General features: G+C 42.1%; 1 protein-coding gene across 6 annotated transcripts in view; it reads left to right on the top strand.

Moving 5' to 3' along the window:
- Positions 1–25,953, top strand: part of MACF1 (microtubule actin crosslinking factor 1) — a 341,877-nt gene that overhangs the window by 247,838 nt on the left and 68,086 nt on the right. For all 6 annotated transcript variants that reach the window (XM_073791606.1, XM_073791623.1, XM_073791602.1 and 3 more), the window contains 6 exons: positions 3,465–3,527; positions 4,184–4,425; positions 5,256–5,385; positions 6,084–6,283; positions 8,923–9,418; positions 10,102–11,573. In XM_073791606.1, the coding sequence (XP_073647707.1) occupies positions 3,465–3,527; positions 4,184–4,425; positions 5,256–5,385; positions 6,084–6,283; positions 8,923–9,418; positions 10,102–11,573 (2,603 nt within the window). The remainder of the gene's footprint in view (positions 1–3,464; positions 3,528–4,183; positions 4,426–5,255; positions 5,386–6,083; positions 6,284–8,922; positions 9,419–10,101; positions 11,574–25,953) is intronic.

Below are 25,953 nucleotides of genomic sequence, written 5' to 3'. Positions count from 1 at the left end.
AAATATCATTCTTCCCTTTGCCCTTTGGTGATGACTGCTTATTGAATAAACATTAGAATCAAGGTTGGATATGAAAACCAAGGATGTTTCATGAAGCAGTCTTCCCCTCAACCTGATCTGTTTTCCCATTTCCTTTGTAACATTGCTTCCATTTTGCAAAACCCCTTCCTGTGATGGGAAAAAGTAAAGGGACTAGTTGGCCCACTTAGAACTGTGAAATGAACATAGAAGGATTAAAATAGGATTTTCCATCTTGAGGAATTTCTGTCTTTTAAATATGTGAATGGATGGCTATGCATTAACTTTAAATTAGGGTCAGCCCTGGAGGGTATAAGCATGATATCTTGGGAGAGGCTAAGTGTTTAGGAGTCAGTAGTGGTACACCAGGAACTGACACACTTCTTAGAAGTGCATACAAAGGTTGTGCCCAACTATATGAATTATCTCTGCCTACAAATTAAGTCTTGCAAACAAAATGCATTCTGAGGGCTTCCCTGGTGGCGCAGTGGTTGAGAGTCCGCCTGCCGATGCAGGGGTCACGGGTTTGTGCCCCGGTCTGGGAGGATGGGCCCGTGGACTGTGGCCGCTGAGCCTGCACGTCCGGAGCCTGTGCTCCGCAGCGGGAGAGGCCACAACAGTGAGAGGCCTGCGTACCGCAAAAAAAAAAAAAAAAAAAGCATTCTGAGCTCACAGTCACTTGCTGGTTGCCAATTGGGATCTCCTAGGTTTTATTACCAGACTATGTTAATGCACTCCTATAGTCACTTAAATAGTAAGGGCAAAGTTTACTTTCTTTATTCCTCCTGAGAATGGCTACTTTCCTATTGTATCCTAAAGTTTAAAGATGTCTTGGAACTATCTAGAAGTGACAGCATTTCAGAGAATTGATGATTTTTATATTCTAACACTTAAATTTCTAAGTTCATTGACTTATTAGTGTGTGACATCACCCAGCAAACTTTTTCTATAAAGGGCCATAGAATAAATACTTTAGGCTTGTGGGCCATATGGTCTCTGTCACACTACATGTCTCTGCCATTGTAGCACAAAAGCAGTCGTAAACAATATATAAATGAATGGGCGTGGCTGTGTTCCAGTAAAACTTCACATACAGAAACAGGCAGAGGGACAGATTTGGCTGGTGCACTAAAGTTTTCTGACTTCTGGACTAGATCAGTGGTTGTTTGAACTTTTTAAAGTACTGTAATCTTTTTTAAAAATAAATTTCATGTAGAACTATAAGACAAATAAAAATATAAGTGAATTTATAGCGTTTATCTATTATGAAATTCATCAATGAGAATATTGAGGCTATCGGGACTTCCCTGGTGGCGCAGTGGTTAAGAATCTGCCTGCCAATGCAGGGGAAAAGGGTTCGAGCCCTGGTCCGGGAAGATCCCACATGCCGCAGAGCAACTAAGCCCATGCGCCACAACTGCTGAGCCTGCGCTTTAGAGCCCACGTGCCACAACTCCTGAAGCCCGTGCACCTAGAGCCTGTGCTCTGCAACAAGAGAAACCACCACAATGAGAAGCATGCTTGCCACAACTAGAGAAAGCCCATGCACAGCAACGAAGACCCAATGCAGCCAAAAATAAATTAATTTTTAAAAAAAGATATTGAGGCTATATTAGTGAATATGAAAATTTGGAAAAAAGAATTTTTGAATGACAGCTTCATTATTTATTTCTCAATTTTTTCCTTGGTTGCATTGTATCTAGAAAATACATTTCACACAGATAAATAGTTGCAAATGATGACAAATGTTTTTAAAAGTTCACTTTACAATCTGAAGTGTTAAGAATTCTCTTACTACACAATTCTACCCTGATGAGAGCCTGCTCTGAGTAGATATACCTCAGCCTTTTTTGTCATTTTATTTAATGGAATTCATATGTGCTGTAGATGTTTTTCTTTGTATGTGAGTGGACACATGTAGGTTTGAAAATTACAGAGTGCTAATGAAGAACTACATCTTTTCCCATCAGTGACACTCAGAAAGAAGTTTAAATGTATGCACAGAGGTGCAGGAGCTACTCTATTCTCTCCAAAAAGCAGCATAAATTGGCTATATCTACTGGGTTAAAATGTGGTGTTCAACATAATTGAGATGTGCATGTTTTACTGCCATTTCTAAGTACTTAGGAATATATTCTGAATACTAAAATTAAACCAAACGTTTACAGAGTCCCTAAAGCACCTCCTCAGGGTGCTTTGAAAACCAGTTTGAAGATCACTAGCCTGAGTGCTCTTAAAAAGTTCTCTTCCATCTCTGAAAACCCACGCGTGTTCTAGTTCCTTACGGTCGTGGAGCTCTTTTGGTTTCGTAAAGTGCTTTCACATACACTACCTCACTACTTCTCACCAGTAACCCCATGAGAGCTGACAAGATAGGTAGTATTATCTTCATATCCCAGAGAAGATACCGAGGTCTGTCCATAGATTAGGGCTCATGTACTGAGTTAGTGACAGTCTTGGCTACGACTGTCTTCTCCAAATTACTAGTCCAGTTTCTTTTTGGTCATCACCAGACTGCAGTGGAATATGATCTTTTGGTTTGATCCATTTTTTAAATTGAAATTACAATAATGTTAACATTTAAAAGTTTTACAGTCATTATTGTCTAATATAGAACCTTGCACTTGACCTTTTCCACAGTGAAATCAGTGCATGTGAGAGTCTTATTCTGCCCTTTGAATGTTACATTATGTCATGACTATTCTTCACATTTCTTTATAATCTTTGTAATTACATGATCTGGTTTTTACTTATTTGGGATACTCCTGAAACACAAGGAATCAACTTGGGGAGAATATAGGTGAAATTGTGGTAATTAGAAACAGAACCAAAGACCCTAAACAGAATTTATGGGAATGTTTATGAGCCAGATTTATTGACGCTTAGAATTTCTGTTTTCTGGTGGGGGAAGGGGAGCAGAAAGTCATGAAAAAAAAAAGACAGGGGATCTTTTGAAACAATATAGGAAAGGCTCATTTTAATGTCTTTACTAAAAGAATGCTGCTTTTTATGTCCTTAATTGTACTTATTGTTTATTTTTATTATGTTGAAGAACACTGATGTTAAAGTTGAACCTTTTTGGCTGTTTTATAAATCCTCCTCGTTCTTAAGTATGTCGAATGCCAGTCTAAAGACTTAGTCATTCTACTAATACTTGCTTCACAAAATTAGGGCAAGGTCCAAAGAATCCAAATTGGAGATTTAAGAAGAGAATTTGGATTTCCTCTAGAAAAGGTTAGGGTTAGGGTTAAGGAGCTGAAACTCCCAAGTGACACTGTTGCCCGGCAGCTAAAATGATTTGTCTCTTTCCATGAGTATGTTGTCTTGTGCTGTGTTAACTTCCTGATATCTGAGCTTAAAGTGAGTGCCAAAGAATAAATTCGGTGCCTGTATGTATTCCTAACACATTTGTCTTGCCTTGTTTGTCTCTCTGTCCTTCTGCTCAGGTTCCATACTGCCCTCTGTAGGAAGCTCTGTAGGCAGTGTAAACGGATACCACACCTGCAAAGGTGAGAATGCCATTTTCAACAGTGCCTCTTCATTGGGTGTGTTAGGACAGTGTTCATGTTTGCATCTGTGTATGTTTCCATATGTGTGGAAGGATTGCTGCCAGGATGGGTGTGAGGGTAAAAGTCTGGGGAGAAGCACCTGTGATGCCTCTTTGTTGCTAGCTAGAGGCTAAATAGGTTGGCAACCAGTGAAATAAAGTTACTAAGCAAATAAACTGGACCACTAGATAAGACCAATAAGGAAAGACCTGGAAGAAAATATATGCAAATCTTTGAATTATAAAGAAGCTATATTAGAGGTGGTCTAAATCTAGCCCTCAGCCTCCCAGCTAGGTTTTCTTCTCTGCAGTTTAAAGAAGAGGAAGTAGAAGAATGCCCCAAATCCTTCACTCCCTTCACTTTTGCTGCTCCCGTGTTTGCTTAGCATTTTATTTATACATCTGAGTGTATAATGCCAAAATCAGAAATCAGATTAATGAGAGCTCTTTTGCTTTTTGTATGTAAACAGGAACTTTTATGTGATTTAGCAGGAAGATCATCTCTAGTTCACTAGAAGGAGTGGGAGAGATACTTAATCCTGATGAATAATTTAGTGAGGAACCACTGGGGATGGTTGAGAGCTATTCCCAGTCTGATCTCTGTTTCTGTGATGCTAGATCTGACGGAGATCCAGTGTGACATGTCAGATGTAAACCTGAAATATGAGAAACTTGGGGAAGTGCTTCGGGAACGCCGGGAAAGTCTTCAGGCTGTCCTCAGCCGAATGCAGGAAGTTCAGCAGGAGGCAGGCTTGGTGCTGCAGTGGCTGGAGTTAAAAGAGGAAGTCCTGAAAGGCATGGAGGCCTCTTCATCTCCAACCAAGACAGAGACAGTGAGAGCCCAAGCTGAATCTAACAAGGTACTGTGTTCCCATTAGCTACATCTCAAGCACTAAGAGGAAGGGGCGGCTGTACCAGTGTACCCACCTGAGCCTGGGGGCCTGAGAGTGAGACATGGCCAACCACCCAGTCGTTACGAGCAGCATGTTTGACTTTCAAATGACTCGTATGCCTAAACTCTCCCAGAGAATTTTCTTACCTGTGAAATTAGAAGTTGTTACACATCAGACTGAGAAACAAAACCAGATCTGTTTGCAGAAGGAGAGTAGCTCTCCTCAGAAGCATCAGTTCATTGAGAATGGGATCTCGTTTTCCATGTGATGGTATAAGCCAAATCATTCCATCAAAGCACCTTTCCAACTCTTGGAGGGATCTAAACAGCTGTGATTGCAGTTCATTCTAAAGATTGACATGTAGGCCTAGGGAAAATGTCAGAAGAAATAAGACCATGTAGAAAATCTGGTAAAAATTTTTTGCCAAAAATTTAGTATTCCTGTTGAGGCCCAGCATGTCATATCCTACAACTGCATAAACATCGCCATTATCGTCATCATCGTCATCATCATCATCATCAATTCCTGACACTTTTAGTTTATAGGGATTAGCAGTTTTCTTATTGGATTACTGATGTGTTGTACATAAAAGAAATTCAAATCTTGCCATCTAGATTTTCCTTTTAATTAAATATTCAAGCAGAAAGGTTAAGCATCTTAAAATCATGAAACAATCATGGATAGAATCAGAAGTCGAGCCTGTAATTGCTGCCCCGTCTTCCCGTGATTTCCTCCACACTCACAGCTTTGTTTCCTGTCCAGAAATCTCATGGCATTCATGATGTTCTTTCTCCTAGGCCTTCCTGGCTGAATTGGAACAGAATTCTCCAAAAGTCCAAAATGTAAAGGAAGCCCTGTCTGGATTATTGATGACATATCCCAACTCACAAGAAGCAGAAAACTGGAAGAAAATGCAAGAGGAGCTCAGTATGTTATCACTGGGGTGTTAACAAATTCACTAAATTCCTTGTCTTCAAAGTAAATACAGGCTTTCGGCATACCCGATAAACAGGAGTGATTTTTAGTTAATTGTCATAAGCAAGCAAGAAGGGGCAGGGAGGGTTAGAGAATGAGCCTGATTGTGGAAAAAATTTAGAGATTGCATTCAAAGTATCAGTATTGGCTTTCTTGGGCAAGTCATACTGACGATCTGCTGTGACAAAGAGCATTGATGATAAAAATGAAAAATGGGAAATAATCTAAACATTCTGTGAAGGAATTAAATTATGCTGCACTCATAATATTGAACTATAAATGATGTAGGTGAATGTGTATTGGTATGAAAAAAATTATTGGCATGAAAGATGCTCATAATTAGTAAGCTTAAAAACAGGTTATAAAATAATATATATGTCGCATAAGGTATTTTACATGCGTTGTGTATGTATGTACGTACTTCTGTGCAGTTTTATCCCGTGTGTAGTTTCATATAGCCACCACCGCAGTCAAGATACAAAACAGTTTGTTACTTTAGTTAAAATTAAATGCAGATTATTTTTAACTTAAAAAAATATTAAATAATGCTCCAGGGGTCATTTCCTGTAGTATATTAGGAACGTAATTTAGGGACCAGGCTAGTGGCTGATGAGGGTAAAAGGACACATTCTCTCATTTCCTCTCTACAGATTCCCGATGGGAAATGGCCACTGAGGTGACAATGGCTCGGCAAAGGCAGCTGGAGGAATCCGCAAGTCATCTGGCCTGCTTCCAGGCTGCAGAATCCCAGCTCCGGCCCTGGCTAATGGAGAAAGAGCTGATGATGGGGGTGCTAGGGCCCCTGTCTATTGACCCCAACATGCTGAATGCACAGAAGCAGCAGGTCCAGGTGAGCAGTATGGCTGAAAGCTTTCGAGCAAAGAAATCAGAGGCACTTGAACCTGGGTCTGAATGCTGCTCTCAACAGGTAGATTTACATGACCCTGGACAAGTCATTTAACTTCTCAGAGTCTCCATTTCCTCACTTTAAATGAGATGCTTGTAAGGTCTTTATCATGGTGCCTGTCAAATAGCAAACAGTATTGTTAATATCATTAATGTCAGTAACTATATTATTAATATCGTTGACCGAGGCAGTAAGATGAGCAGATGGGAGACAGGGAACTTCTGACTAAATGATAGCATCGTATTTTATTTTCAATCCCCAGTGGTAGTGATCCACATTACTTCATGCAGTATCTTATATCTGCCAGCTTTACTTAAAGATCTTCTGCTGATCAGATCTCAGTACCCAACATTTGCGAAATTTAGGTTGGTCCAGTGATGTCATTTCCAGTGAAATCCTGCCTAGACCCTTTCGTTGTTCTGTAGCCTTCCCTAAACTTGTTCTGTTTCTTCTCACCACCCACCAGGTCCCCTAAGAGTAGTTTTTGAAAGAACCCTTTCTTTTAGCCCCTGCATCCATGTTATTTATCAAGTCCTATTTAGTCTACTTACAAGTATTTTTCTCATCCAGTGGTTTTCAAACTTTTTGATCCCAAAACCCTTTACACTCTTAAAAATTATTGAGGATCCCAAAGAGCTTGTGTTTATCTACTAATATCTATTAATATTAACTGTATTAAAACACTGAGGAATTTTTGAAGTATGTATTTATAAATTAATTTTTAAAATTATGATGATACAACCATAACACTAACATACATAACATTTTTATGAAAAAATAACATTTTCCAAAATGTAAAAAATTGAATAAGAGTGGCATTGTTTTATATCTTTGGCACATCTCTTTAATGATGTCTGGCTTGGGACTCCCTGGCGGTCCACTGGTTAGGACTCCGCGCTCTCACTGTCAAGAGCCCGGGTTCAGTCCCTGGTCGGGGAACTAAGACCTGCAAGGCATAGCGATAAATGAAATGAAATGAAATAAAATAAAAATGGCTGACTAATAGAACAGTCTCACAGATTTTCATATCTGCTTCTGCAGTCAATCTGTTGTGATATCGGATGTTGTGAGAGAACAAGAATTTTAAAAGGCAAATAACATCTTAGTATTATTATGAAAATAGTTTTTACCTCACTGACCCCATGCAAGGGCTTAGGGACTGCCAGGGGTCACCAGACTGTAATTTGAGAACCACCGTTCTAAGCTTCTCTTCTCCACTGTACATGCTGGTAGGCTGGATCTTGGGTCTGTTCCATTGCAGCAGCCCGCTAAAGGGCCTCTTGGTCTAGTTTATCCTCTACACAATTATCAAGTTATCCCCTTAAATCATATATCTGAATATATTAAAATGCTTCTGTAGCTCTTGGCTGCCTATTGAACAGAGTTCAAATACCTGCTCACTGTGGTGCATGAGGCTTTTCACAGTCTGGTCCCAGTTTGTCTTGCCAGCTCTTCCCCCATATACCTGGGTTTCTTCCCACACCGGATAATGGGTTCTTTCCTGAACACACTGCACTCATAGATCTCAGGATCTCTGTGCCTTTGCTAATCCCAGGCCCTTCTCTGAACCAGCCTTACTCTCTGTTCTCTTGGAGAACTCACATATTCTTTATTGTGTCACCTGTGAAGCCTTTCCTGATTTCCCTCTTCTGCTCTTGTCATCCCCGGAGGAATTTACCACCTTTACTTCTTGCTTTCACAATTCCATGTTCACGTCAGCATTCTATCATTTTAACTTTTGTTACATTCTATTATAGTTCATTACTTGCACATCTGTTAGTCCTTGAGGTCCTGTTGTATTTATTTTTATGCAATGTAAGTGCTGAGTACTTTCCATAAGTTTTCTTGTTTAATCCTAACAACAGCCAAGTAAGTACTTTACTATCCTCATTTTGCAGATAAGGAAGCTGAGATTTGGAGAACTTTTAAAAACTTGCCTAAGTTTATACAGTTTAGTGAGTGATGGAGTCAGGATTTGAACCCAGGTGTCTAACTACAGAGCCTGTAATCTCAACTTCTTTGATGAGTGAAACAGTGAATAGAAATAAATAAAAAGGAATGGTACTTGCTTTAAAGAAGCTTTTTATCTAATTGTGCTATATTATAATGTGCAGATTATATGTGCTGGTGGAAATTTGAGAAAGGAACTAAGAAAAGTAGGACATTAAGAGTTGAAATGGCAAGCCCAGCCAGTAATATAGCTCACTTTGGGACCCAGGGTTCCAAACTCCCCATTCAGAGGCCTGGGTTTTGCCTGGCAAAGCTGACAAGTGCCCATCCAGTAAACAAACTTTGGTTTCCCAACCAAGGCCAACCTTAGTAACTGATGTTGAAACGGTATAGGACAAATAAGGAAAAGAAATAAAATAGACACAATCAATGATCCTTTCAAAACAGGTTTTTATTAAGCAGCTGTTAGAAGTGATACTGCATTTTCCTAGTAGCCTGGTCTTTGGAGTTTTCTGGTTTATTTTCAAAAGGAGTTGGCCCTGCTTGGCACAATCCAAAATCAGTTTTTGTTTTGACAGTGTTTTTAGATCTGTCTTTTCTCTCTAAACATCTTGGTGTCATTTCTATTACAGTTTATGCTGAAGGAATTTGAAGCACGTAGGCAACAGCATGAGCAGCTGAACGAGGCAGCTCAGGGCATCCTAACAGGCCCTGGAGATGTCTCTCCTTCCACCAGCCAAGTACAGAAGGAGCTCCAGAGCATCAATCAGAAGTGGATTGAGCTGACTGACAAACTTAATTCCCGTTCCAGCCAAATTGACCAAGCTATTGTCAAAAGCACCCAGTACCAGGAACTGCTCCAGGACTTGTCAGAGAAAGTGAAGGCAGTCAGACAGCGACTGAGTGGCCAGTCAGCCATCAGCACCCAACCTGAGGCTGTGAAGCAGCAGTTGGAGGAGACCAGTGAGATTCGATCTGATGTGGAGCAGTTAGACCACAAGATTAAGGAGGCACAGACACTCTGCGATGAACTTTCAGTGCTCATTGGAGAGCAGTACCTCAAGGATGAACTGAAGAAGCGTTTGGAGACTGTTGCCCTGCCTCTCCAAGGTTTAGAAGACCTTGCAGGTGAGGAATACACTGCTGCCATTATTAGTGGCAAGCCAAAAGGAGGAGTGGATTAGTGGTCCCAAGAATCTAGGGCGACCCTTAAGTAGCTTTTGGACTCAGAGTAGTGTTACTGTATCCCTTTGTCCACCTACAGTGAGGACTGCCGTGGTCATTACACATTGATTGGGCACTAGCAATATGTGAAGCTTTACACACCATAATCTAAGAGATAAGAACACTAATATAAATCTAGCCAGCAGGTAGAGATTCATAGAGGTACTTATAGGTGGACTTACACGCATACTTTCACTGATACTCACTTAGTTTCTTCATACTATATGTGTACGAACACACACATATACCATATATACAAAATTAGAACATGTTCTAGACTTTTTAGGATGGCCTTATATAAGAAAAAATTTGTCATTAATTTGTTGCCTCTTTTTCTAGAAACATTTATGGCTTTTTACCAGCTTAGAAGTTAAAAGTTTGCTTCTGTTACTCATATCACCTTACAAGGTTGATGTGAGGGTTAAATAGAGTATAGTAAATGAAGGAGCCTCGCTGTGTGCTTCTTTTATGGTAGACCCTCAATTAGCATTAGTTTCCTTTTCCTAAGATTAGACCATGTACTCTCAGCAAACATTTTAAATGCCATGTTCAGACTTGATGATTTAAATTTGATTTTCTCATTTCAGCTGATCGCATGAACAGACTCCAGGCAGCTCTTGCCAGCACCCAGCAGTTCCAGCAAATGTTTGATGAGCTGAGAACCTGGTTGGATGACAAACAAAGCCAGCAAGCAAAAAACCGCCCAATTTCTGCAAAATTAGAGCGGCTACAGTCTCAGCTACAGGACAATGAAGAGTTTCAGAAGAACCTTAACCAACACAGTGGTTCCTATGAGGTGATTGTGGCAGAAGGAGAATCTCTGCTTCTTTCTGTACCTCCTGGAGAAGAGAAGAAAACTTTACAAAACCAGCTCTTTGAGCTCAAAAGCCATTGGGAAGAGCTTAGTAAAAAAACTGCAGACAGACAGTCCAGGCTCAAGGACTGTCTGCAGAAAGCTCAGAAATATCAGTGGCACGTGGAGGATCTCGTGCCATGGATAGAAGATTGTAAGGTCAAGATGTCTGACTTGCGGGTCACTCTGGATCCAGTGCAGCTGGAGTCCAATCTCCTGAGATCAAAGGCTATGCTGAGTGAGGTGGAAAAGCGCCGCTCCCTGCTAGAAATCCTGAACAGTGCTGCTGACATTCTGATTAACTCTTCAGAAACAGATGAGGATGATATCCGGGATGAGAAGGCTGGGATCAACCAGAACATGGATTCCATTACAGAAGAGCTACAGGCCAAGACAGGGTCCCTTGAAGAAATGACTCAGAGGCTCAAGGAGTTCCAGGAAAGCTTTAAGAATATTGAAAAGAAAGTTGAAGGGGCCAAACACCAACTTGAGATCTTTGATGCTCTTGGCTCTCAAGCCTGCAGCAACAAGAACCTGGAGAAGCTAAGAGCCCAACAGGAAGTGCTGCAGACCCTGGAGCCACAGGTGGACTATCTGAGGAACTTCACTCGGGGCCTGGTAGAAGATGCCCCGGACGGATCTGATGCTTCCCAACTTCTGCATCAAGCTGAGGTCACCCAGCAGGAGTTCCTAGAAGTGAAGCAAAGAGTGAACAGTGGTTGCATGGCAATGGAAAGCAAGCTGGAGGGCATTGGCCAGTTTCACTGCCGAGTCCGAGAAATGTTTTCTCAGCTGGCAGACCTGGACGATGAGCTCGATGGCATGGGTGCTATCGGCAGAGACACTGATAGCCTCCAGTCCCAGATCGAGGATGTACGGCTGTTCCTTAACAAAATCCAAGCCCTCAAGTTCGACATAGAAGCCTCTGAAGCAGAGTGCCGACAAATGCTGGAGGAAGAAGGGACTCTGGACTTGTTAGGACTCAAGAGGGAGCTAGAAGCCCTGAGCAAACAGTGTGGCAAACTGATGGAGAGGAGTAAAGCTCGGCAGGAGCAGCTGGAGCTGACCCTGGGCCGGGTCGAGGACTTCTATCGGAAGCTGAAAGCACTCAATGACATGACCACAGCGGCAGAGGAGGGGGAAGCGCTCCAGTGGGTAGTGGGGACCGAGGTGGATGTCATCAACCAACAATTAGCAGATTTTAAAGTAAGTCTTACCCTTGTTTTTTAATCTTTTTCTGTCTAATATGTGTATTTCTTTTCTTGTAACTTGGAGACCGATTGAGTGCACATCTTAACTTCTGTCCCTGGTTTCATTATTCTCACTTCTGTCACCACCATAGCACACAGTTTGGAGACTAGACAGTCTCTTGGACTTCTGGGCAACAGGTTTGAACATTTTTCTATTGTAATCTGTTTTAATGTTTATAACCAATTAAGGGTATGGAAAGAAATGTCCAAACCTTATTTCTTACTCTAAGAATCTTCTCTTATGATTTCTTGAGATTTCAGATTAACCAATTTTGTAACAATAGTGAATGTTTGTTGAGGGCCCTGTTTTTCGTATCGAGGTATGAGAATCCATAAGATAAACATGGGCTCATCTTGCTAAAGTGTGGATTTTTTCACAGATTTCGAGGGAAAATTATTGATGTATTATTGATGTATTATGAGACAAAATGAAAAATTCTCATGAATTATTAAGACCAAACATGACACTTAAGAGAAATTTTCCACTTGTAGCAAGTAGTGCTTAAGACTACACCTTAGACTCCTCAAGAGCACAAGCTCTCTGCCCGTACGAGAGCTTGAGAAGCACTGCCTTAACTGCAAAAATATTTTGATTCTTTGCCTGAGTCAGAATTTCCAGTCCTGAGATTTTGTGAGTCTATATTAAAACAGCCGGGAAGATGAGAGGAGTTGACTCAAAAGCGCAAATTTGCCAGGTCTGGGTTTGGAACCCAGGGCTGTCTGCTGGGTCTTGGCTCTCACTGCCTGAGCCTTTCACCCCAAGACTTAACCTAAAAGCACCTCGCTTCCCTGCTGGAGGCCTGTTTGCTTGCTTCTTCCTTCTTGGTGCCTGGAGTAGATTTGGAAAGGGTACCTTACTTCCATCACCAGTGGTGATTGTTCCTACTTACACAGTAACACTCTGCCATCAGAGTTACTTAGTTCTCTCAGAGCCCCTGCCTGTTAGGATTCTTTCTGTTAAAAACATGGATGGAAAGGTGGTGTTGACACCAGGCCAGAGCCACGTGGTCCCGAAAAAGATCACAGATTTGTAGGCAGGATCCAGATGTAGAAAGATGGCTGTTTCAGAAGGGCCCTCTAGCCTGGGGGATGTTTAGCACACTAAGGTGAGACATTGGCCAGAGACCCCCTTACAGTGCAATGTGGAGCAACACAAGTCATCGTATTTGGGATTCTTGAGGCACCGGGTGAGGAAAGGGTAGGTAGAGAAGGTTCAAAGCCATGAGCCCACATGTTATCCTCTGGGAAATGCATACAACTAATCCAGTGGCTGGGTGGCCTTTCCTGCTTCACCACGTGGGCTTCTCTTCCCTCTTCCATTGTAAGCCCCTCAAAAGGAGAGGCTCTGCTACAGGCATGCTTCATTTATCTGATTTACTTGGATCTGGGTTACTTAGAATCAACTGTCTAACCAACTAAATGAGTTTTTTTAGAAAATTGAAGCTTATCCCTTGAGGCACCAAAGTAGTTTTATCAAACTAGATTCTGGTTTATATGGAATTATTTTAACTTTTATTTGCCTAATTTCCTAAACATTATATTGTATGTAAGTTCTTATGAGTGCAGGTTAACATTACTAAACAGATTATACTGTTCTCTACTATGGTGAGGCTGCTTTGTACTAAATGTTCTTAAATTACCATGCAGTTTGAGTTCTGTATTGAAGTCCTTGTTTAGGGCCTCTAATTGCTGAACTGGTTGGGTTGGATGTATGTGTATGTGTATGTATGCATGGGGGGATGTAGTTTCTGCCTTTTCCCCCATTGCCCTGCTATCAGCTATTATTTCTCACTGCTTTACTTTTCACTGCTGTCACTGAGTCTGCCTTGAGCAGTCTGTCCCTTCCTTCTGATCTTCTGTGAGCTAGAAAACAAACTAAACAAGCCTGTTAAAATTGTATTAAATATGACCTAGGATATAAAAAAGAATCCACAGGCAGGCATATATAGTGTTTGGATTTGAGGACAAGCGATTGTTTCCTTTTCATTTAATCCTTGGTTTCTAGAGACATTCTGAATTTTGACGCTGCTGAAAGCTTTTGAGAAATTATTGGACATTCCCATATTTTATTTGTATCCTAGTGTGTAGCCCAGCAGCACTCAGGGTTCAGTAGCCGCTTAGTTGCTTGGGATAACAGACTTGTTTTGCTGCTTTCTAAGAAGAAGCCTCCCACCACCGACACTGTGGATATGGCAGCTGGGGCCAGTGTGTGTATCTGCAGGGAACTGGTGGTGACAAGGCAAGATGAGAAGATGAGTGCGAGAAGGAGGGTGGTGAAGTTGAGTGCCCGTGTGTACCCTCCTCCAGCTGGGGGTACAAATCAGAAGCCTGGTTCCACAGGTCCACCTTGTAAAGTCAAGGGCTTTGGGAAGAGTTTTTGCCTCCTCCCAGCAAAGGTTTTGAGGCAGGAGGGGAGGAACACAGTACTGGCTTAGCTCATGCTGAGCTCATGGGAAGTGAAAACAATGAGAAGGGAAAAGCTCTGTGTGTCAGGTCACAGTTCCCTAGAGGCTGAGCCAAGGGAAGGTCTTTTTGTACCCATTCTGAGGACTGAGTCATTTTCACGATCTGAGCGTTGAGTTCCTGGGTTAATGTGCGGAGTAGTCCAGCGATAGATTAATCTTCCCTCACACCAGCAGCAGACCAGATGCATACAGTGTGACTCTGCTTTCAGATTCAAATTTTTTTAATAAGAAAGAGCAGAGATGAAGGTAAATATTAAAAAAACAGTGTTCGCTTTAAGTTTTCAACTCTTGTCTTTTTACAATGGGATCACGCTCTCAGCACAGAATCTGCTGTAGAGAAGAGGGTATGAATCTGTGAAACAGAAACGTGGGCTGTGCTTTGACCTAGCTGACTCCACGGGGGATGGTCAGAATAGAGAAATGAGTCAGGTCTGTGGAGAACCCCAGGCTTACTTGGGACTGTGCAACAGTGCTGAAAAATGCTAGGAAAGGCAGTTAGCCTCTGGGAAAAGTTATTTCCTTCTTAAATGAATGTGAAAGTCTGAAAGTCATTATTCCTAGGAAAGACTTTTCCCTCGATTGCTTCTGAATAACTGATAGAATCTGGACAGCCAGCGAGGACCTATCAGATGGGAATGGAAGAGAGTCCTTTCCCACTAAACAAGCAAAAGCCTCAAACCTCCTGAGTTAGGCACTTTACTGGGTTCTGCTCTCTGTTGGACGTAGAAAGGAAGAAGCCATTCCAGAAATCACGAAAGAGAATATTGAGCATGTTTGCAGAAAACTGGAAGCAGAAGACTTTGGCTCATCTCTTCAGGAAATTCTGTTTTCCTGAACAAGAGAGTCTCTGATTAGTGAGGAAAAGGAACTGTATATATATAACTAGAGTCTAACAAGAAAGGAGGGACCTTTATTTCACTGAAACTTAAGTCAAAGAATTCCCCCAGGGTGACCTTCCTAGGAAGGGAAGAGAAAGACTCCAGATTTGGAGAAGAAATCTGTAAGTCTGATGGTAACAAGAAGCTTTCCTCATTTTGAAATTCCCTATGTAGGTTTTGTAATCAAGAATTGAGATCATTGTTTTTTGTTTTTTGTTTTTTTGCGGTACGCGGGCCTCTCACTGTTGTGGCCTCTCCTGTTGCGGAGCACAGGTTCCGGACACGCAGGCTCAGCAGCCATGGCTCATGGGCCCAGCCGCTCCGCGGCATGTGGGATCTTCCCGGACCCGGGCACAAACCTGTGTCCCCTGCATCGGCAGGCGGACTCTCAACCACCGCGCCACCAGGGAAGCCCAAGAATTGAGATCATTCTGAGTCTTACACCAGCCCCTCCCTTGCACCCCCCTCAGGAACCACACCTGCCTCTCAGTCAGGGCGTGTGGAGGTTTGGGGTTTGGTGGGCTACAGGTAAGGCAGCAGGCTTTCTTAGGACTGTTCTCAGTCCTGATGCAGTCTGAGTAGAGCCCAGGGTATCTGGGGACCTCTATCCTACTCTGAAGCCAGAACAAGAAAGCCCCATAAACCGGTTCATCTGATTTTTTGGCCTCATGGAAAGCAAGCATAAGCTTCACTGTGAGCACGTGTGAAAACCCTTGGAGGACAGGGCCTGCCATGGAGCTGAGAGACTGCCAGTTTGCACAATGATAGATATTCACTCCTTACTTTCAAATAATTACAAAGACAGTATCAGCTCATCTTCGTCTTTGCCAGTTAGATTTACCAGAGAAGAAAGCAAGTGAGGTTAGCATTATCTACCTGCCCTTGGAGAGAAAGGAAATCACACTTGGTGTGACCTGTCTGTCACCGGAGGTTTAGGTATCTCCAGCTTTACAGCCGTCAGGATAAGATGAGTAGAACCTCACCACCCCTGCCTGCCCTGCCTTGTGCTGACCCTTGGCCTGCCTTGGTTTTTTCCTTCTTCCTTAAACAAGGCTACTCCAATAGGAACTACTGGGGTCCAAGGAAGTAAAACGAATGCCCTAGAACAGGGTTTCTCAACTTGAGCACTCCTGATATTTGGGGCTGGATGATTCTTTGTTGTGGGCAGCTGTCCGGTGCATTGGAGGACGTTTAGCAGCATCCCTGATCTTTGCCCACTAGATGCCAGTAGCAACCTTTCCCCAGTGTGACAGCCAGAAATGCCTCTAGACATTGCCAGATGTCCCCTGGAAAGAAAAATTTTCCCTTCGTTGAGAACCATTGCCCTAGATAGGAGAAAAGTGCCACCTGTATGTGGGAAATTTAGGACTCAGTTGGAAAAGGTGCTCGTTAAGATAAATATTGACGTGGCACGCTGCCTTCTGGTAATCTGGTTATGACTGTGTAGTTAGCAACACCCTTAGGCCGGGCCCTGGATTCTTTATTTTTGCTGGTGCTGATCTGTGTTTGGTTTAAAAACCTCGTCCCTTTTCCTGGCATCTGCGGTTTCTTTTGCGTTGACTGGTTGTTGCAGGTGTTCAGCTGAGCATTTCTGTGGAGAAGAGGAACTTCCTTTGTGGAAATACTTGAGGGAGCTTCCTTGCTCTGTGCCTTTAAGGGGAGACTACAGTCTGTCCTCAGCCCAGGAGCTCACAGCTCTGGCCGCTGATATTTATAACCCTTATGTGACCATCCCCCTCTGCACCTCCCTCCCCCCCACCAAGAATTCCAATGCTCTGTAATAATCCTCTCCACCCACACCGTAGCCGCTGGGTGGGGAGAAGGTGAAGGAGCCTTTAAGACCCTTAAGTTTGCTTCACGTTGAACTTTTTCCAGCCCCATTTTAAAGTATGGCCATTAATATTTTAAATATCAGCACCACAAGCAAAATCCCAAGATTGTAGCCATTACATCATCTTGAAGGAGCCTCACGCCTCAGTGAAGGTAGTAAAATCAAATGGAAGGGCGTCAAGAAAGTGTTGATGGATTTCACAAAAATCCATCTGGAAATTTTGATAGCAAAGGGAAGATTTTAAAGCAAAAGCGAATATATCCTCAACCAGAAGGAAGGAGTGAGGAGTTTCTCTTTGAATTTACTGAAATTCTCCACATGTAGTGTCAGCATGTAGCATTTGCAACCAAGATTGATCATCATGTGAAACATGTGTGTCCAGAAAAACTGGAATTTATCCTGTGCAGAACTTGTGTTTATTGTTGATTTTTGATTAGTGGACGTGATTGAGATAAGCACAGACTTGCAGAGCGGCGCTGTTTCTCGCTGTGTCTAGAATGCATGGTAAGTGGTCTCAGCCTTAGCCTAGTCCTGGGCACTTTCCAGCTAACTGGCTGGCACACAAGCCATAAGTGGTGATTCTCTAGGAGGTACGATGAGTTGCTCTTAAGGGCATTTTGTTGTTAGAGGTGGTTGGTTTACCAGGAATAAAATCAGTCCCACAGGGAGTCAGTTCAGGTCAGGTCACTGCACCAAAGCATTACTGCACCAAAAGGCTGTCTCCTGCCAGACAGACTCTTCCCAAGTCTCAGCTGTCCTGGTTGGAAAAACCTAGCTATGGGGAGAATGTGCTCCCTCCCCACCTTCCTTATTACTTTGCCAGTGCCACTACCGAGTACTTTTCAAATACCAGTCTCTGTTAGTGGCTGTGGCAGATTAATGGGATACACTTATCCCCTGGGCCTTCAGAAGCTATTTTCCTACCACCAGTACTGTGATTTGAAATGTGGACCTTTCAGAACTTTGGCCACCCAGGGATGAGAATAAGTGGTGTGCTGCAGGGTGATGGTCTGTGGATCACTTTTGGGGGGTTAGGAGGAAGGGGCTCTGTATTCCTTTCAGTCCATCTTTCTGAGCATTTGCTCTGGGCCAGTCCTTGTGGTGAGAGCTGGGGTCTCAGACAGTCTCTAGTTAACAGTGCAGTAGGAGAAACAGGCACAAAGAATTGCAGTGGTGGTGATATAGTGGTAAGAACAGTAAGAGAGACCTAAGTCTAAATTATCTCTGATCCTAAACCCCCGTAAATCAGATATTTAAAATCCCAGTTGCAGGTAAGAAAACTGAGATTTGAAGATGTTAAAGTAACTTGTTCAAGCACAGAGCAAATAAATGTTAGAGCCGGGATTGGAAAGATCTGTTTGGCACCAAAGCTTGTGCTTGACCAGTGGCCCTCAATGGGGGTGGGAGGAGCAATTTTGGCCCTTGGAGGACATTTGACAATGTCTAGAGACATTTTTTACTGTCACAACTGGGGAGGCTGCTACTGGCATCTAGCGGGTGCTGCTAAATTTCCTATAATACACAGGATAGCCCCTTACAATAAAGGGTTATTCAGCCCACTTCTAGAAATATAGGGGGTTTTGATATTTTGCCCTTTTCAGATTCCATAACAAGTAAGAGTTAACTGATGAAATAGTCCCATTGCCTGGGGAAGCTTCGTGGTTTTCCTCCCTTTTTTCAAAATTTAGTCAAGAAACAGTGTTGGTTCTGAGAATGACTTGTACAGATCTGTTGGATCAGGTCAGGATCTTGGTGAACTAATTTGAGTCAGTGGCTAAAGAATTCTCTCCATGCTTGACCAGTCCCCACCCCACCCTGCCTGCCACAAGGTTCCTGCTGTGGAAATCAATCAGCTGTGTATCTCAAGCTGCTTCCTGTAGGGTGTGTTATGGAATGGCATCAGCCCTGCACCAGCTGGGAGTACTGACCTCAGTGTGATTTTATCAGACTGTCTCTTTTGAGCCTTGCTATTTGGAACAAAAGATCCTCTGTTAGGAATGCAGAGAGCTAGTGTGATTGGACAGCTAGCGTGTATGCACATGGTTCCCACGGAAAAAACAGACATAAATTATGCTGTAGCCTTCTAAAACTCGGGCCTCCAAGGTGGTTTTCCCTTAGCATCTGTCTGTATTCACCCTTCTTTCTGTGAGTGCTATCCTTCCCCCAGATCAATGCAGGAGCCATCCGATCTGATGGATTAAGTGGTGGCATCCTGCAAAACTGGTCTGTGTCTGTGCCTCCACTTTTTTGCTTCTCCGGTCTTAGGAACCACATTTTTGATCCCTACTGTCTATCCAGTCTTGTTTCCTATATAGACCATTCACTCCATCCACTTATCCCAAACACTTCTTATTCATTTTACCTATTTGATTTCTACTCATACCTGACCTTCTCAAAATCTTCTTGATCGCCCCCCGCCCCAGGCTAGCTCACTACTTCTCCTGTTCTCTTAAATCACTTAATATGTGTAACTCATTTGGCCTTCATCATATACTGCCTAATTTTGGCGTTTAATGATTATATGCATTGTCCCATCCCTCATCTTAATATATCCATTTTTGTGTCTCTCGAAGTAGTTAGCATATGGGTATATGCATAGTTGGAGATTAGTGAATATTTGACTGATTGAATGAGTGCTCTTTACGCCACGTGAACTGTAGGATTCAAAATGCTAACTGTTCCGCAACACTTGAGGTAAATCCTTGTGTGTCCTGAGAAATTCTAATCCTAGCCTGGATTTCTCACCTCTACATCTTGCCTCTGGGCTCCCTTCCTTCTCTACTAGTTATCATATGTTAAAGAAACACAGTTTCATTTCAGTATTAGCCTGAACAAAGTAAAACTAAGGAATTTACTACTTGAGATGCACCCGAAGAAAGCCAGGTTCTGAAATACTGTCTTGTAGTTACCCATTACATTAGAGTCATTGTCATTTACTCAACTAGTTGACACCAAGAAGAATCTTCATACTTCATTCAGCTTGGCGTAGTGAGAAAAACTGAATACGAGGTTGTGTCAGAAATATTCAACTTTGAATTCTGGCTCTATCATTTACTAGCTGAGTGACCTTGGGGGAAATTACTTAACCTCTCTGTATAGTTATTTCAACTATAAAATGTGAACAGTGGTAAATCCTACCTTTAGGGTTTTTATGAGAATCAAATGAAGTGATGTAGATGAAAACCCTAGGCAGATATTAAATGCTTAATAAATGATAATATTCTTTTAAGAAGTGTATCCAGACACACAAATTATAATATTATGAAATCTTTTTAATAAGAAAAGGTATTCCCTTGGTGCCTACAGCTTGATCATTCCCCAGAAGTTCTGATCTAAGACCCAGCAACAGATTAAATTAGTTCTTTTTCTTCTTGAAAAAATGGAAATGATGAAGATAAAGTAAATTAGTTTGATAACAGCAGTGAAACAGGTGGATGGACAAAGAGCCTTCCTGAGCAGTTTTTCTGGGGAACAAATGAAGAGCTTGTTTCCAGCCCTATACCAGCAATACATAGGCAGGTTTAGGTCATGACTCCTTAACACAGCTTTAAATATACTATATGTACACATACATACATATACATGGTTATTAATTAATTTATTCATTCATTGATATCAGAATCCCACAGCCAGCAAGTTTCTCTGAGACCATTTTGACCTTGGTTTATGTGCTCTACAAATCAGTATTATTTTCAAATCATTAACCAGAATTAACCAGAAGCCATTATCAGCTCAGTGACTTCCCCAGTCACTCAGTTACCTAGCAGATCAGCTTTAATGATCTCAGGGTCCTTGGCCTAATTAGCTTTTAGCATAGACCATGTTACCTTCCTCTGTTGCCATACAATGGCAACTACCAAGTCAGCATCTTTGAGAGAGACACCTCTTAATATTAATCAATCTTTAATTAAAACATTAAGATGTGAGGGGAAAAAATATCAGCTTAATTTCAGAGGAAACAGCTTAAAAACACAGATACAATTAATCTCTCTGCCAAGCACATATACCAGATCAAGATGTTTTACAGAAAAGCTTTCAGCAAATATATGTTTCTAGTATTTGGTTGCGTGTATTTGTGAGCAAGGGAAGAAGAAGATAAGAATTCAAAGAAATTGAACCTGTCTTAGGTCTTCTCCAGCTTGAATTCATTGCATCCATTCAAGTAAACCATTTAGTATCTCTCTCATCTTGCAGTTCACTCCCAGAGAAAGAGCTCTGATTTGGGTCTAATTCTTTAAATTCAAACCTAAGTTGTTTGTTTGTGATCAGTGATAAGAATTGCTTTAGTAACAAAATGAAAGAGTTTTCAAAAATCTCTTGACTCTGTATTACTTATTTTACCTCCTTTTCTAACGTTGGAGAGAGGACCCCTACAGCAAGATTCCTTAGAGATTCAGCCCAGGGATATGTTTCATAGAAATAGCTAAGCACCTTTGTGAAGTTGCTACTTTGTGAAAGTTGTGAAGTCATGCCATCCTAGAATTGGAAAGGCTCCTCTTGGTGTTAAGTGAAAGCCCACATGGTCACTTTCTCAAGGAAGCCTCCCCTGAACCTCCAGACCACATCAGGGCCCTTGACAGATGCTCTCATAGCACTGTTTGCTTTTCCTTCAGAGTACTTATTGCAATTGAATTAAAATGAATGTCTGTCTCCTCTACTAGAACATAGGCTCCTGATCATGTCTTGCTCGTCACTTTCTCCCTTAGTGTCTGGCATAGTTTAGGGCACGTAGTAGATCCCAATAAATATTTATTGAACAAATGAAAAGAACCAAGGCTACACCTTGTGGAATTACTTGCCTTAAGAGGATGGGAAGAGGAGCCCAAAGACACAAAAGAAGGACTGGCTAGAAAGGTACCATCAGTATAGCACAGTGTCATGGAAGCCAGAAGAAGAGTCGCAATAAGGGAGGACCAATACTTACTTTCTCACCACTGCTTATCCTTAATCCCCTACAGTCTGACCCAGCCCCCATTGCTGCACTGAAACCATTCTTTCGGAAGTACCTCCTGACATCCTAGTTGCCAAGGCTAGTGGCCTTGTCTAACTCATTGTCTTCCTCATTCCTTGTGCACCATTTAACATCATATCTTCTTTCTTAAAACCCTCCTGTCCGTTTACTTTCCTGACCTTGTGCTCTCTCCGTTTTCTTCTCTGGCTGCTCTTCTGCTTTCTGTTTTGGTTTGTCTTTCTACCTCCCCAACATGTGGTGCCTAAAATCCTGTCATCTGCCCTCTTCTCCCCTCTCTCCACACTCAGCCCCAGGATGTCCAACCCCTCACCGTTCTACAAGAGAAAGTTTCCACGTGTCTATCTCTGCCCTGAACTTCAGTCTTTCTGGACACCTCCACATGGGTAGCCTTTGAGTCCCTCACACTCAGTATGCTCCACATGGAATGTGCTGTCTCCTGCAGTGTTTTCTTCCTCCCTGCTGCCGTCTTACAGTACTACTGTGCCCTCGGTCTTCCAAGAGTAATATGACAGCCTTATTTTAAATTTATTTTTCCCCCTAACCTCTACCTTCTATCAGATCAGTTGTAAAGTCCAAATCGTCTGCCTCTGCAATTTCTTTATCACGCCCTTCTTCAGTTTCATGAGTCCGGGCTTTTGTTACCTGTTACCTAAACTGTGTAACCCTCCTAGCTGATTGTTCCACCTTCCATCTTCCCCAACTATGCTCTGTTCTATACATATTATACCAGTGCAGTATTAGCAGACCTAGGCTCAAATCTTAAGAGCTTAGGTGTTTAATAGCTGTGTTCCTTTGGAAAAGTAAGTTTAGCACCCCAAGCGTCATTTGTAAATTAAGGATTTGGATTTTTTAATGCAATAATATATATTAAACAGCAGTTGAATGAGCAGCCAGGCTCAAATTCTTAGGAAACTTTCCACACACCACTCAGTAACTCACATGACCCCCTGGTAAGTTAAATAAGTAAGTCTTGGTGTAGTCATGGTGTTCTGAATAAAGCAAAAGTTCACGCTTGGCATTCAAGGGCCTTCATGAACTGGCCTTGAGCTACTTAGCATTCTGACCTTTGCATATCTTTCCCTTGCATATATCCTATAACTTAAACCATGATAACCTTGAATTTGCTTCTTTAGGGTCCCTACCTCTTTAGGTTTCCTGCCTCTAGTCCTTCACTTAGAAATCCTTTCTTTACTGTCTCTGTATATCCAGATCCTAATGAGTAAATGTGATTCCCTCCGTAATCCCCTGCTTTCCTTCCTCCCACTCTTCTGTTAGACCTTTTCTCACTTACAAAGCCCTGTGCTTCTGTTAGGCCCTTTCTCACTTACAAAGCCCTGTGCTTTTGTCATCACTACTGTCTTGGGGAGTGGCTAAAGAGGGATTAATACACTGTCTTTTGGAAAGTCTACAAGCAGGAAAGGGCTTACAGAGGTCATGAGAGTTCCTGAAGAGTGTGTGGAAAGTTTTCTCATGAGTTCAAAAATACACGAGAACTCAAAGAGCATCAAAGTCCTTAGTATATCCCATTTAAAGCAAGCTTCACATCGTGCTGCGTTGCTTAATGAGCCACTCTGTAGCCATCTTTATGTAATAAAAGGATGGTAGTGACGGATGCCCAACAGGTTCAGACGAATACTGTGGAATTTCCACTTGCCACTAAATAAACGCTTGTGAAGTCTAGAGATCATAAGATGAAAGGCATTTTGTAAATTTTAAATGTGCAAGATCCAACCAGCCTTCTGTCCCCTCCTCTAGTCAGCACTAATCCTCCGAGAGAGAGGTGGATGAAAAGGCAGTATAGAATCTGAGGAAGTGTGGATCTAGGGTCTCCAGATTTTCCTAGGAGGCTGGTGGTTTAAAAGTCGGGAGCAGACAAAGGCAAAGTGCCAAGTCCAAAACTTGGAAAGGGAGCTGTGTTAGGGTGTGAGGAGACTCCACCTTGCTATTTTAATTAGGAGACAGCAGGAAAGGCCAGGACTGTTCTTTCTTCCAAGTTCACCAAAGGAAAATCTGACACCAATTCTGTTCTTAGGAATTTTGAAATGAGTAGAGAATTCTTTGAACTCTGTAATCAATTAATTGGAAACTAATTTGAAATTTGGCATCAACACAGATATTTGTGTTATAGGAATGGGGGAAGCATCCAAAGGGGTGCTCCCTGTACTTCTCTTTTTAAAAGTTTACACACAGCATGTGAAATGAACAGATGCTTTTTTTTGTTGGAGCTGTCAGGGTAACAAGAAGTTGAAAGCTGTATCAGGTATTTATTTCAGTCACTGAGATGGCTATTGGCAGAGTTCCACATACCAAAACTAAGGAGAAACTCATGAACAGATTAAAAAAAAAAAAATAAGACATGGAGGAAAGAGACTTTGTGCCTCCTTTCCTTCTAAACACAAACTGATGATGTTACATAAGGAGCGAAGTACTTTTTGCGGGGGTGGGGGGCGGGATAATTGGCCAACTTTATGTAATCCTTTCCACAAGGCTGTGTTTGCATTTGGGGATGTGTTTGAATTTTGGGGAGATTTATCTGTAATGGTCTCCTAATACGCTAGTCAGAGAGTGTGACTTAAGCTGATAAGTAATTTGAATCTGAACTTCATAGTTGCTAAAATGCTCCACTTATTTATTTGTATTATAATATGGAGCATTGGTGAGAGTGGTGAGAATAAGGTAGATAGGTGTGGGGAGGGATTAAGAAAAGACTGAATTGACTGGCACCTGCCTTGGTGAGGAAACAGGAAAGGAATTTCTGGCCATGAAGTTTGTGATTCCACATCAATATCATTCTTTATAATAGAATAACCACCCACCCTTAGTCCAGAGCCAGAATTGCTCAGATTCTTCCGAACAGAGGGCCCCTGGCACACTAAACAGTCTGTTATGATATCTCAACACATAAGTGAGTGTATTTGGCCAGGGAGATTTGCTAGTGAAATTGATCTTGCCTTTCCTGGGTTTTTCCAGTTGTACTTAATAATTAAAGGAAAATTAAAACCCAGATTCCCTGAAACGTAAAGTTATCAGATCTGTAAGCTTATCAAGCCTTCCAGGCACATTGTGTTACAGTTTGAAGGGACCTTAAAATTCATCTTGAACAAACTGTTAGAGGAATTGTAAATCTCGTTCCCCAAATCTCTGCCAAGTGATTGCTTGAATTTCTGCTCAGACACCTCCAGGGTCAGAAAAGTCATCCCTTTAGGGGACACCCTATTCTTTGAATAGCTGTGAGAAAGCTCTTTGTCGGTTTGAAATCTGCCCTTGGATCTTAGTGTGCCAGCTTCAGTAGACATCCAGAACAAGCTTCCTTCCTCCCACTTCCCAGCCCTTTAGATACTTCATCATATTGCTTGGAAACTTCTCTAGGTCAAGCATTCTTGGTTCTTTCTGCTGTTTGTTCCTCAGAGGACAGTGTTTCTAGTAGTGTCTTGCAGTATAGGACCAGGAGGACTCAGGATTCTGGGGCAGCTCCTTTAACAGTTTTAGAACTAAAGAATATTCAAGTTAGAAGGGCTGTCAAGACACAATCTAGTCTGCACATCCTCCCTTTCAGTTACAGATAGAGTCTTCTGGATTTGAGTAGGCAGAAATTGATCAGCTTCAAAGTGAGAAATGAAGTGTAAGACATTTTGCCGGTCTTTTGGCTGCTTAATTCTGATCACAGGCTTCAGCTGACACCTCATTTTTGTCAAGGACCTCTCTGGCTCAAGTAAGCCTAAGGCTCAGCTCAGGGTTTCATTGCCAGATCTCCATACACCAACTATTGGCTTCACTTACTGTCTGTGTAAAGGACAGAAATAACTTTTCCATAAGTTTTACCATCTGTATTGACCACTTGGTCAATTCAGTAATTTATAGACTTTTTTTCCTTCATAAAATCAGAAAATGATCATCACAAAGGGAGCAGCATATTACACCCCTTCAGATATGAAGCTGCCTCTGGTGGACAGTTTCGTGGGTTGCCCTTTATACTTTCTTTGTTTAACAGTCACCAGATGACTAGATGGCTTTTCTTTTCTTTTTATAAATTTATTTATTTTTGGCGACTTTGGGTCTTCGTTGCTGCGCACAGGCCTTTCTCTAGTTGCGGAGAGCAGGGACTACTCTTCTTTGCCGTGTGTGGGCTTCTCATTGCAGTGGCTTCTCTTATTGTGGAGCACGGGCTCTAGGCGGAAGGGCATCAGTAG

Source organism: Tursiops truncatus, chromosome 1, assembly GCF_011762595.2.
Source record: "Tursiops truncatus isolate mTurTru1 chromosome 1, mTurTru1.mat.Y, whole genome shotgun sequence".
In the NCBI taxonomy this organism is placed as follows: Eukaryota; Metazoa; Chordata; class Mammalia; order Artiodactyla; family Delphinidae; genus Tursiops; species Tursiops truncatus.
The sequence above is the reverse complement of the archived record's forward strand: the minus strand, read 5'-3'. Positions and strand labels throughout refer to the sequence as shown.